This window comes from Venturia canescens, chromosome 4 (genome assembly GCF_019457755.1).
Source record: "Venturia canescens isolate UGA chromosome 4, ASM1945775v1, whole genome shotgun sequence".
Lineage (NCBI taxonomy): Eukaryota > Metazoa > Arthropoda > Insecta > Hymenoptera > Ichneumonidae > Venturia > Venturia canescens.
Window position 1 is genome coordinate 10,037,236 of NC_057424.1, and position 13,659 is coordinate 10,050,894.

The 13,659-nt window shown below is 40.9% G+C and overlaps 1 protein-coding gene across 14 annotated transcripts in view; it reads left to right on the forward strand.

Annotated features, from left to right (window-relative positions):
* The window catches only part of LOC122409981 (ankyrin-2-like), a 92,548-nt gene that overhangs the window by 26,142 nt on the left and 52,747 nt on the right, over nt 1–13,659 (forward strand). For all 14 annotated transcript variants that reach the window (XR_006260812.1, XR_006260814.1, XR_006260820.1 and 11 more), the window contains exons 3-14: nt 8,829–8,930; nt 9,166–9,298; nt 9,640–9,803; nt 10,334–10,489; nt 10,583–10,711; nt 10,805–11,002; nt 11,189–11,485; nt 11,786–11,983; nt 12,123–12,269; nt 12,906–13,055; nt 13,211–13,351; nt 13,478–13,633. Coding sequence is in view for 3 of the 14 variants with exons in the window: in XM_043417928.1 (XP_043273863.1) it covers nt 8,829–8,930; nt 9,166–9,298; nt 9,640–9,803; nt 10,334–10,489; nt 10,583–10,711; nt 10,805–11,002; nt 11,189–11,485; nt 11,786–11,983; nt 12,123–12,269; nt 12,906–13,055; nt 13,211–13,351; nt 13,478–13,633 (1,971 nt within the window). In the remaining 11 variants the exon portion in view is untranslated. The remainder of the gene's footprint in view (nt 1–8,828; nt 8,931–9,165; nt 9,299–9,639; nt 9,804–10,333; nt 10,490–10,582; nt 10,712–10,804; nt 11,003–11,188; nt 11,486–11,785; nt 11,984–12,122; nt 12,270–12,905; nt 13,056–13,210; nt 13,352–13,477; nt 13,634–13,659) is intronic.

The window sequence follows — 13,659 nt, forward strand, 5'->3', positions numbered from 1 at the left end:
TTCCGACAACTTTGCTGGAAAGTATAGAGGAAGTACAGACTTATACACAATATCTTAAAAAATTTCCAAAAATTGAAGAGGTTAGACGATTTTTTGAAAAACTCATATTTTCGTAAAATTCAAAATGTCATAAAATTTAAACCGCTCAACCGATATTCCCCAAATTCAATACCAACCTTCCTATTATGATAGTCTATTTATAAAAAAAAAAATTATTAATAAATCTCTAAATTTTCAAAAGTTAGAGCGTCGACACCATTTTTATGAAAATTTCAAAACGTCGTCATATTCGTATTTTTTTTTTTAATTCTGATAAAACACACACACACATCCGGACATTTTTTCTAGATATGATTTTTCGATGTTTTGGAACATTTTGAGCGCATTGACATTGAAAACTGGAAATAAAATGTCATCGTCACAAAGCTTCCTCACGAGGAAGCAAAATTGTGAAAAATTTGAAGAAAACGATTTTAAAAATGCGGGAATATCCAAATAATCGAATAATCGACGATTTCGTCGTGCGGAGGACCGACGCCCGCGAACTCTGCGTCCTCGTGGCTCTCTCTCGCCGCGCCGAGATGTTGCTACTCGAATTATAAGGTTTTACGTACACATTTGGACGCCGAGTATGCGCTTTCATCGTTTCGACAATTTCGTTCGGGACTCGGACCGGAGAGTATCCCGGTCAAGGACAATTGTCGTACTTTTTACAATTGTCTCTTGTTTACGGCATGCATGCGAATGTGTCGTCATCTCCCGAGACACTCGGCTTCTGAGTCATGTATTTTATCGTTATTTTAATAGCCTCGTGAGCTTTCGGTTCGCGTCAATTCCGTGGAGCACATTTTAACATTCGTTTTATTTTATTTGATAAGTGAATCAGTGTCGATTTGACATCGATGAAATCGCGTTTGACAATGAGCTCGATCGGACTCGGTTAATAAATCGTTCGACCCATTTTTTTCAGTGTCAAAAATTCACCAAATTTCCGTCTTTAAGGAGGGTGGATCGCGACGATACAATGCTGCCATGCTGATGAATCATGTTGAAAATGTGAATAACGCTGAAGTTTCCAACGTTGGAGTCCAACGAAATGATCGAAAAAAACTCTCCAATAATTCCAGTAATTCTCCTATTTTGTTCCCTGCCAAATTTGCGATTCGTAGTTTTTCAAGCTGCACCAACGATTCGTGAAATAAAAAATTGGTGAATTACAAACGTTTTTTTCGTTCATTTCGTTGGACTCCAACGTTGGAAACTTCAGCGTCGTAAAATGTGAAGAATTTCAAAATTATATCTTGTGCATAAGAAGTTCGATTCAACGCTCAATTATTCGATAACCATGTGGTCAAAAAATTGGAAAAAAATTGTATTTGTGCACTCGATGCCAAAGAACGTTGTCACCAAATTTTCTCGAATTCTCATTATTTTCATTTCATGATCCACCCTCCTTAAGGGCGGGGTGACGTCAATTTGGTGAACAAATACAAATCTATTTTATCGACTGTGACATCAGCATACAATATATGAACAAAATTTCCTGAATTTTTGAAACTCGAATGTCAATAATTAACTCGACAGTCGCTGAGGCACTCCGGAAGAAAGTTGCCCACCTGTGAACCGTGTAAATCGCGAAATCTACTCGAGCGATCCTTTCGAAATTTGGCGTGTTACTTCCTCGCACACTTGACCACGTATCTGCGAGAGCTTTTTCCCAAATTTTCCTAATCACTAATTTTACAATAACAAATAATCTCGATTTTAGGCAAAAATCAATGTTTTCACTTCCAAGTGTGACAAAAATGCAAAAAAGTTTACAAAATTTCGGAAATATGAAAAAAAGGAGTCTAAAAAAAATGTCCTAAATTGGGCCTTCTTTTTTCACCAAACGGACCTCACCCCGGCCTTGAAACGAGCTTCGAATGACGGCGAAAAAAGACTTTCGACGCGTCCAAAAACTTGTCGCGAAATGTCACGAAGGTTGCGATCGAAAATTTTGTTAATTTTCACATCGCCCAGCATCCTCGTACTACGAAAATCATATTTTGTTTATTTTATTCTCAGTTTATCTTCTCATCGCGACGTTAAATATTCGAACGGTTAAATTTTCAAGAGCCATTACTCTTCGTAGTACTCAACACGTAGATTTAAACGATTCTTCCGGCTGTCGTGCGTGCGTCGAGGTCGATGCTGAACCGTACGACAATAACGGCGATGACGGCGATGACGAACTCCAGTTTCAGAAGTGTCACTCCTGCTCCCTCTCCACGGTTCAGGGGTCACGGATACAGCCGTGATTCGCTCGCTCAATTGGACTCGTCCTACTCGCATGTAAATACGCGTACAGGGTGACGCGATCCAGCATTCGTGCTGAAATAATACTCGAGGAAAAAACTGACGGAAGAATAATTAGAAAAAAAAATGGAGTCAAGGGCGTTTTGGGGGGAAAAATTGGACCGATTTTATTCGGAATAAGTTTGTCGAATCTCGCCTTAATTTTGGCCGAAAATCTCAATATTTTTTCGCAAAATCTCCACTCAATTCTGTACTCACGAGACCTTGAATCTCTCGTTTACGCAAAAGCGATGCCGAAGCATCGATGCTTCGGTGCTTTGACGTTAATTTCGTTAGTCCGGTACACGGAATAACGTACGGATTTATATCAAGTCCATGCTCCAAAGAAAATTTCATTAGGTGTGAGACGCGACCGGTGACCTTCGCGAGGTCGGGGGTCCTCGGGTTCACGCCTTCACGAAATTCGTCGCGTTCCGTGTCGCCGCATATCGCGTCTCCGGTGCAATAAATACTCGTTGAAGGGAAGACTTACTTCAGGGAATGAAAAAATTGGCCACTCGGTGGTCTCGCATCAACGGAGGTTCCTGAAAATCGCGTGAATCGTCGGCCCCCAAAAAAAATGGGGAGAAAAAACGAGATCGTTTATTGAACAAAATATTTTTCGTGGGGGATCGAAAGAAAATTAACAAGAGTGAGCGAATCGTAAAGAGGAAAATAACTTTTTCCTCGGTTCACCGGTTTCTCCATTTTTCTCAAAGTCAGCCCCAAAATGAGAGGAGAAAATATAAAAGCAATCGGAGCATCGTCGAACAAGAATTCTGCTCAACGAACAAATTCCATTTCCCCAAAAATCCTCTCAATATAAACCGGCACGAAGAATCTCCCGAACTTTATGAATTTTCGGTATTTCTTTGAATCGACTATTTCATTGCGACCGACGAGGAGAAATGAGCTCCTTCAAAAAAGCTTTCGTTCCTTGAACCAGCCAAAGTTGAAAGAACGAAAAGTCTCTCGTCGAATTATCGACTCCCCGTGCTCAGTGTTCACGGGATTATGGACTCTAGCGCGAAACTATCACGAAAGCTTTGTCCGGAGAGCTTCGAGGTCAACGGCCTCGCTCAGGTGAGCTCAAACTCCTTGCACATTACGTTATTCTACCTGCCGCGTGTACGAGCGTTTTCATACGCGCTCCGAGTCGCTGGTTGGCTCCCTTCGGTGAGACGTCCACGGGGTCCATGCGCTTTAAATTATTAACGAAAACGTTTCAGACTAGAAAAAAAGACACTTTCGTGAGACAGAGCGCAGCGTCTCAGGGATTTTATCTGTGGGTGTGCGTCGCACGAGGCTGCCCCCGAATGAGTCTGCAGAGGAGAGTACACACCGGCCTTTTACGGTGTCGGATGACCGTCAACGTTTACATGGATAGCGTTCACGGAGGCTTTTGCCCAAATTTCGAAGGAAAATCTTAAACATTATTCCTTCGTCCCGGCAGGATGTAATCCGCTCGATGAATCCTCGCTAAAAGTACGGAAAAACTGGCTTTTTCGGCGATTCGAACGATGTGGATCGAGCGAAAGAAATTTCTTCGATTTTCCCCTCGGATTGCCCTTTTCTCAATGATTTTTTTTATTACTTTTATTTTATTTTAAACGAACGAAAAAAACTGCGCAAGAATTTCGATTTCGATCACCCGATTTGAGAGATTATTTATATTTTTTCGATCCCCTCTTCCGCAGCTGGTCTTTACGGACCGAAAGTTCAAGAGCGTCGCGAGGTGCTCGCCGCGCACTCGCGGGGCAGAAAAATGACGGACGCGACTTTCCAAGCTCGCGAATTCTGGCGACAGGTCGCAGCGATTTACGTGGTGAGCGATCTCATCGTACACACTTGTTCACACATCGTTGTTATTCTCCAAGGTGATTTCCTCTATTGCGTATCGATGTTTGTTTTAACGAAGGCCTCTCCTCTCGTGAGAAGCGCTCACCTCGCAGCGTGGAGCAGGAAACATGGGTATTAGCTAAAAATAAAGATCGCTTAAGCGGAGACACTCGTCATCGGTTTATGCGTCGATCGGAGGCGACGAATTTCCATCGAGTTTCGTTCCTCCCCGCCGCGTTGCCGCTTTTTTTGCTGATGGATTCGAAAAACCGAAAAAAACGGTTTTGCGAGTGAAAAATCCTCATAAATTAACCGTATGAGAAAAAAAAGTTTTTTTTTTTTTTTTTTCAAACTTTTTTAATTCCTGCCGATCCGAAGAATTTTTTTACAGAGTTTAAAATTCTGCAGTAATTAAACTCGTCGTCGTATATTTTTGAGATCGCAGCCCAAGATTCGAGAAATTCTTCGGCGAATGGGCGGGAAAACGAGAAAGCAAAGCTGGTTCGATAATTAACCGAATTTTCACACTCTCCTGGCTCAACATAAACGCGGCTTGTTTTTACGGATCCGTAACGCCGTTTATCTCCGGTCGAAAGTTCTCAGACGCCCGTAGGAACTGATCCGTGGGTGATTAGTGCTCGGATTTCGTTACAGCTCGATAAGAAAGCGCTGATCCAAGTTCTTTGATTAAACGCTTATTGCGAGAAGAATGAGGCTCCGTTTCGGACAGAGCGACGATTGAGACGGCAGTTCAACCGTTTGTATCACTTCTGACAATATTTTTCCACAAGCTCGATCTTCCGGACGAATTCCGCTCGTTTATCTCCTTTCTATAACTCTCCTCAAACTTTTTATCCAAAAAACGTCATTTTAGCGACCGTGAAAAAAAATGTCGAGAAAAACAGCCGAAAAAATGTTTTTTCTCCCGAGAAATTAGTGTAAAAAGAGAATTAAAAGATTCCTGGTATTTTTGGACGTTAAATTGAACGCCGATTCGAGCGTTCGTTCAATCCCATTCGAATCCGCTCCGAAATCGTGCCTTAATTTGTTTATTCATTCGCATATTTTCACCGTCGATTAAGCGCTGTTGCGCGATGCTTCTAAATCCAAGATGAACGTGCGGCTAAACACCGAGGTGCTGATAAATACCGTACGCAAAAAGACCCGCGCAGTGGCATGGGCCCATAGACGCGTAGCTCGGAGTCTAAGAATCGAAATAGAAGCGTAGCACCTAATAATAGAGTTGTTGGGGTGATGAGGGCCGCACCGATGCTCGAGAGCGCATATATGTGGGCGCAAACCTCACGCGCTCACTCAGCACACTTTTTCAATTGTCGTGGCCTGCGAGACCGATCGATAGTTCGCTTATTCTTCTGTAGCCTCGCGCGCGCCTTTCATTTATCCAGCAACAACAACAAAACTCTGCGCCAGCTACGTCCAGTAGCATCCCACGCTCTTTCGAGAGCGCTAACTCTCAATCGAGATACGCTGATCGCGGATTAGGTCACCGGTAATTGAGGGGAAAAAAAAAACACACACACGCACACGCGGTGAACAAAAAGTTCGAAGGATTGCTCGCTCACGGCGAAACCGGGAAATGAATAAAAAGGAGCGAAATGGAATAACGCTTTTGGATTAAAACTCAAGGAGCGCGATTATGATAATCGTAACTGAAACTCAAATCGTACACGAAACTCCGCGACCCTGCCTCGCTCCTCGGTCCGACGTTCTTTGTATTTTTCCTGCATTAATTCAGCAGTAGAAAAAAATGATTCACGCAGAGCTCAGGATAATATGATTCCACTGGAAAGCAGTCAAAATTAATTAACGAAAACATCAAAGAACTCGTGCAGTCGTACAGAGATAAAAATAATTATAAATCCAAGATTAAATCTAATTTCGTTCGGTCGAGAAACGGGAAGCGTAGAAAAAGCGAAAATAAAATTATTCGGGCGCTAATCGCGTGCCTGGAGTGCTCGAAATGACGAGCAGGGCCAACCGGAATACCACTTCGATGCGAAATTCGATCACTCTCGAATTTCGATCTTTCTTTCGCTTTCTCTTTTGCGACGCGGAAGCTCGAATATTTATCAAATTTGTTGAGAAAACATGAACGTTTGAACACGAAAAATACGTTGAAAGTAATACTTCAAAAGTATTATTTTTAATAATGTTTTTCCGATAGAATTGGAAAAATGCTATGCGGAGAGTTGCATCGTCACGTATTTTTTTCTCTACCTTCATTTCCTGACGTATCGTCGAATGAAACGAAAAGCTAATAAAATAGAGATATCCGTCGCAACAGCAAAACATTTGACGAGACTCGAACACACGGAGGCAGAATCGCGCGTGCTAAAAATCAAAAAGAAAAGTAAGGTGGGTGGGGTTCGCAGTGTACACATAACATGAAAAAGTGTAGAACCCACAGCAGCATCGAGCAAACGGTTGGATAGTGGGTGCTGTAGGGTATCGATTACACTGCGACTCCCTGGAGCCACCACGTGAATTCATTTGTCTGGTTACGCTCCACTTCAAACCTGTGTTACGAACGAATTCCCATTTGTTCTCGATAATCGTATGTCGAGATCTTTCAATTTTCGCCAAATAAAACAATCGCACGCCTCGGAAGCAGAACTGTTGTAATAAATTTTCATAACGACTCTACATTAGCGTAAAATTGAAAATAAAACTTGTTTATATTTACGCCGAACGTTCTTTGTTTCCGTTTTTCGTAAACGCTCGAAATCGTATGCAAGCAAATAAATAGATGCAAATATTTTTTTCCTTCCGTCTCTGTTAAAAACCTGTTAAAACGAACAAATTTTCTGCGCAATTCGTTTTAACCTAAAAACCGTTGATCGTCAATTCGAGAACGTGAAATGCAACTAAATCCAAACCTTTCCCTTCGCTTTCTCCCTTCAATTTCAATGTATTTCGGAGAGTCACTTTTTTTGGCTGTATATATTGCCGAAATTCGAGGTTACACGACACATAAAGAACGTTCGATCTTCATAACGTGTGTTGTGTATACACGATACACGATATTGGAGGATCGCACGAAAAAGAAACAAGCGACAGAGTTCTCTCACCCCTTGACATCGTGCCAGACCGCACGGCGCCCCCTATTTCTCTGTATATATTACGTTAAAAACCACGCGTCTAGCGCCGCGCTATAGCCATCAACTCTCTTCGATCCACCTCGCATTCGTGCCTAGTTCTTCCTCGCTTGTATAGCGAGAAGTTAAGTCGCTCGCACGAACACAGTCGAACGAGTAGCCGCACAACGTCGTAAAGCGAGAAAAAAGCATGATGAAAAAACATTCTGAAATGCCTCGAAAGCAGTGCCGTATTTGGGGGAAGAATTGGCAGTTGATCTGCGGGATTTTATTCGATGAAATTACTGTAGATTTCTCTTGCCCAATTTGTACGTTAATTACGTTTTTTTGTCAAGTTTTTCTTTTTTTATTGTAAATTATACGGTTCAGGGGCAATCGTACACGGAAAAATTCCTTTGATCCTATCTGTCGTTGAGTTATCGCGTATCGTCAGTTTTTCTCCTTGAACCACTTAACCATATTACGGCATTATTACCGACCGGTGCCGAGACGATGGCAAAACGAATGGCTACCTGCATACAGCGTGTCCCCAGAGTCGAGACTGAGATTTATAACGTCGCGCTAGATCGCGCTGTTCCGAAACCGAGAGTTCCAGTCTTCCTTTGCATACTGCTCATATGAGGTGACATCAATTTCTTCGAAGCAACCAACCCTCTGACGAGGGAGAGCAGTGGTTGGAAACAGTGGATGATAAACTAAGAACATAGATTTACACTAACCGGGTAAAGTCAAACTGTCCAAATTTATTCGTTGCGACAAGAAATTTATTCCCCCGAACTCCACGCTCGTTCGGTTGGACCCACGCAACGAAGTGGTAAGTCTAACGTCGCCAACTCATCGCGACTGCCGGGACCCCACAATCCACTTTTCCTGACAATGGGGTCGGAAACAACCCTGATTTCCTCTGCGAAATAAAATGTCCATAAGCGATTTGATTGCAAAGCTCTTTGTTTTTTATCAGTAGAGAAGAATATGGTTTGATGAAAGGTGTGGTTAGCGAGTATTCAGTAATAAAAAGTTTGAGGGTGGGAACGACGAAGTTTGGAAAAAAGTTCTACTTTGAATGACTTTTCTACAAAATGTCTCATGAACGATGCTCCGTGAAGAAAAATAGTTGAGGACTTTAGAGTAAGGTTTCGAAAGAATTTCTCAATTCGTTTACCATGCAGATTGAGAGTTTCACTTTTCGGACACCCCGAATAACAGTGCCCAGCTACTTTAGTCTATGCATCTTGTCTCGTGTTTGTCACTCTTGGACGATAGAAATTCTCCTTGCTTTTTTCCCTCCAGGTCTGACGATTCCATATGCAATCGAGCACCATACGTCGTTACTTTGCCTCTTTATCTTTTTTTATTGGCTTTGCTTGAGAGTTTAAAAATAGGAATTACACTGCTCAAGATATCCGACGAAACCGGTGTGGATGTTTGGTGTTTATTTATGTCATTCGAATTTATTGTTTTCCAACATATTCCTTTTGATTTTCATTGTTTTCATTATGAATTATTTTTTAATGAATCAATGTTATTTGCTTTCAGAGTGACCCGAGCACCGCTTTCCTCAGAGCTGCTAGAGCAGGACAGTTGGAAAAAGTTTTGGAGTACCTTGAATCCGGGGTTGATATAAATGCTTCAAACGCTGTAAGTTTTTCTACTCTTAGAATCTCAAATGAAATTCATTATGTAAAAATGTCCAGGTCATATGACGTATTAGATTTTTTGTCCTCAAAATCTTTGGGAAAAGTGGAACTGATTTATAATCAACTGTTTCTCAGTGGATTACTCGTTCAGATTTTATGGTCAATTGCAGATGCACACTCGATCGTCATACTTGAATAATTTATTGCAATTTTTCGTCTCGATTTTTCATCTCTAGAATGGTTTGAACGCTTTACATCTTGCGGCCAAGGACGGTCATTTGGAAATTGTGAGAGAACTGTTGACACGCGGAGCTATCGTTGATGCTGCCACAAAAAAAGGAAACACAGCTTTACACATTGCCTCTCTTGGTGAGTCTTTTGAATTTTGATCTTAAAGAATTTCTTAAACGTGTCAGCACGTTCTGTAACTTAATCTAATTAGAATTGGATATCTCCCATATTTTTATCATTATCGCCCAAAAAATACCATTTCAAAAGATTTTTTCGTATGAATATGGAAATTAATTTCTCACTAAAACCTTTCGATTGTAATTAGATACTGAAAAATAAATGTGTTTAATTTAACAAAGTTTTTGTTGAATCCATGAATCGTGGGATCCATGAATCAATTTTTTATTTCTAGTGCATTGAAAAATTGTATCAGTTGAGTGATGATTATACTGTGAAATTATCTCGATTTCATTTTGCAGCTGGACAAGAAGAGGTTGTGCAGTTACTGGTACAAAGAGGAGCATCGGTAAATGCACAGTCACAAAATGGGTTCACTCCTTTGTACATGGCAGCCCAGGAAAATCACGATTCGGTCGTTAAATTCTTGCTCAGCAAAGGCGCCAATCAGACCCTCGCTACTGAGGTTTGTTTCAGGCTACAATCGAATCATTTCGCCTACAAAATAGTGCTCTGTTAAAGTATATAGAAAATTATAGGTGGTCGTTTAACAACGTTAAAAATAAGCGTTTGAGATTCTTGAGGTCAAATGTTACAAGGATAAATTCAATACATTCATCAAATGGATTCCAAACTCGAAAAATATTTGAACAGTCTGAAAACAAGCAATTTTACATAGAAAAAAAAACGTCCGAGACAAAAATGAGGGATTCAATGAAACTTTGCATACTCGGAAGTGTTTCATAGATAATCAAAAATCCATCTAAGCGCTGTGAATCGCTTCACAGCGGCGTGGCAAAGCCACAGGATTTATCAAATCATTGTCTTGTTGAGAACAATGAAATTGTGACTTCCTATGATAAATCCTACCACGGCCAAGGGATATTTTTCAAATATATCGTTATATTGAAATAGACATAATTAAAAATGATAAAGTAGTGTACATTATTACTTTGACGTTGATTCTGTTAATGAACTCTGAAAAAATGAATTTAGGATGGCTTCACTCCGCTGGCAGTTGCGATGCAACAAGGCCACGACAAGGTCGTTGCCGTTCTTCTCGAAAACGACACGCGCGGCAAAGTACGACTTCCGGCGCTCCACATCGCCGCCAAAAAAGACGACTGCAAAGCTGCCGCTTTGCTTTTACAGGTAAACCGAAGAGATGATTTTCCTAGAATAATTATCTTCTTTGATATTTTCGTTGAAAAATGCTCATTTTTTTCTTACCACTTTTCCATGAAGAACGACCATAATCCCGACGTAACATCGAAGAGTGGATTCACTCCGCTGCATATTGCAGCTCATTATGGCAACGATCGAATAGCTTCCTTGCTCTACGACAAAGGGGCGGACGTCAATTTCGCTGCAAAGGTTGATATGAACTTGAAAAAAGCGAAAAAATATTTCTGATCGAAATAAATATCCATCAGTTTTAATAACGATCATTTCAATCGTATTTCTCAGCACAACATCACACCTATGCACGTCGCAGCCAAGTGGGGAAAAATCAAAATGGTGAATCTTTTAATGAGCAAGGGCGCTAATATTGCAGCGAAAACGAGAGACGGACTAACCCCGCTTCACTGTGCAGCGAGGGCAGGTCATCACGAGGTTGTCGACATACTCATCGAAAAGGGAGCCCCCATTGGTTCAAAAACCAAAGTAATATTTCCTTTCATTCTCTTCGTTTGAAATTTTAATTACGAAAACTTGACAAAACTCTTTTTCGTGTCAATACTTTGCTCATTTCGATTTCTTTTCCAATCTCTCTATTGATATTCAATAAAATGAAATATTCCAATGAATTCCAATGAAATGATAAAATTTTTCGTTCTTGTTTCGTTGCAGAATGGTCTCGCACCTTTGCATATGGCCTCGCAAGGAGATCACGTCGATGCAGCGAGAATCCTGCTCTACCACCGTGCCCCGGTTGACGAAGTAACGGTCGATTATTTGACCGCTCTCCATGTTGCCGCTCACTGTGGACACGTTCGAGTAGCTAAACTTCTGCTCGACCGATCTGCCGATCCTAATGCCAGAGCCCTCAATGGCTTTACGCCTCTTCACATTGCCTGCAAAAAAAATAGAATCAAAGTTGTCGAGTTGCTGCTTAAGCACAAAGCGAGCATCGAGGCTACGACCGAGGTGAGATTTACGAATATTTGAAAAACGTTCAAAATCATGGGAAGTACGAAAAATCTTGAATCACTCGTATCGAAAAGATTTTCATTGTAAGAAAAAATCTAGAAACGATCCTTCGTGATTCGTCTTGGGACGAATTTTTTGGGGTACCAACCGAAAACAATGATTTATCCTCAAATTCATAACGCTTCGAGTTAACAAAGATTTCAAGTCTCAAAATGGAAATTATTAACGAACTTTTATTGGTAAGAAATTCATCACAAACGAATGATGGTTAAAAAAACGATTCTTCTGATTTTGCAGTCCGGATTGACGCCTCTACACGTTGCAAGCTTTATGGGATGCATGAACATCGTTATTTATTTATTGCAAAACGAAGCAAGCCCTGATATACCGACCGTACGAGGGGAGACGCCACTTCATCTCGCTGCCAGAGCCAATCAGACAGATATCATAAGGATACTCTTGAGGAATGGTGCGCAGGTCGATGCTAGAGCTAGAGTAAGTTCGTTGCTATTTTTTTTCATCCTTTCATTAGGCCAGCACGATATTTTCAGCCATAAATATGAATTCAACGTATCAAATGAAAAAAAAATGACCGATGGCCGATAATCAAGTGTGTTTTGGTGCTTGAATTTAGGAAGAGCAGACGCCACTTCACGTCGCCTCGCGTCTGGGTAATGTCGATATTGTGATGCTATTACGCCAACACGGTGCGGACGTCGATGCCACAACGAAAGATTTATACACTCCGCTCCACATTGCAGCTAAGGAAGGCCAAGAAGAGGTAATAGATTCATTTCTTTTTAAGGGCTGTGAGCAGTGCGAACGTTGGAATTTTAGGTGTTTTTTGTTTATTTTATAAATGAAAATTGGTTGAATGGTTTTACACAAAACTTTGTACTGCACATATTTTGCATACTCGGAAGTTTTGGAAATTTTTTATTTTTCATTTTCTTCTGTAGGAAAAACTTATGTTTTCAGCATGACGTAGCCGTTTTTTGATAACGTTTTATTAAAAATTGTGATTTTTTTCTTCAAATTGTCGCCATCCTTTTTCCAAACAACATTTTGAAAATCTCCTACGTTATGCGATAGCTAATAGCATATATTTCAAGAATTTTTTTGATTTTTTATCCGGAGATGTTCCAATTTTGAGATTTGCTGTCAACGCCGATTCAAGGGGTGACATTTTCAACACACCATCGTACAAAAAAATACCGTGAAAAAAAAATGTGTTTCCAGCACTTCTGAGTATGTAAAAAATGTGTACGAGGTTTTATTTAAATCCATCGAACCAATTTTTAGTAATAAAATAAACAAAGAACACCTAAAATTCCAACTTTTACACTGTTCATAGCCCTTAATTTTTTTTACCATATCGATCGATAATAATTTCAATATTATTTTCTTCAAATTACAGGTCGCATCCGTTTTATTAGAAAACGGCGCTTCGCTTACCGCTACAACTAAAAAGGGCTTCACGCCTCTCCATCTCGCAGCTAAATACGGCAACATGAACGTCGCGAGGCTTTTACTCCAGAAAAACGCCCCGGTCGACGCCCAAGGAAAGGTACAAGAGATTTGACCTTGAAGAGAACACAACAAAAAGTTTCAAACGATTTTGCAATCTGTATTTCCGTTGCAGGGAGTGGATATTGAAAAAAATTGGCCACTCCCGGTGCAATAATTTGTGCAGTTGTCTGAAACACAATGAATTTATTGCAGAATGGCGTCACGCCCCTCCACGTAGCATCCCACTACGATCATCAAAACGTTGCTCTGCTTTTGCTCGACAAGGGCGCATCGCCCCACGCTATGGCCAAAAATGGTCATACGCCCCTTCACATTGCCGCCCGCAAAAATCAGGTGAATACTTCGATTGAAATTCGACTACAGTGTTCACCGTTTTTTTCGTTGCTTAATCTCGAAACACTGATAAATTGATGAAGACAGTAATTTTGGATGAAATATTATTCTGATTCCTTCTTTCAGATGGACATTGCTACGACTTTGCTCGAGTATGGGGCAAAAGCTAACGCTGAGTCGAAGGCCGGCTTCACTCCGCTTCATCTCAGTTCACAGGAAGGTCACACCGACATGTCGACTTTACTGATCGAGCACAAAGCCGACACTAATCACAAGGCTAAGGTTAATTACCGCAGCTTATTCATTAT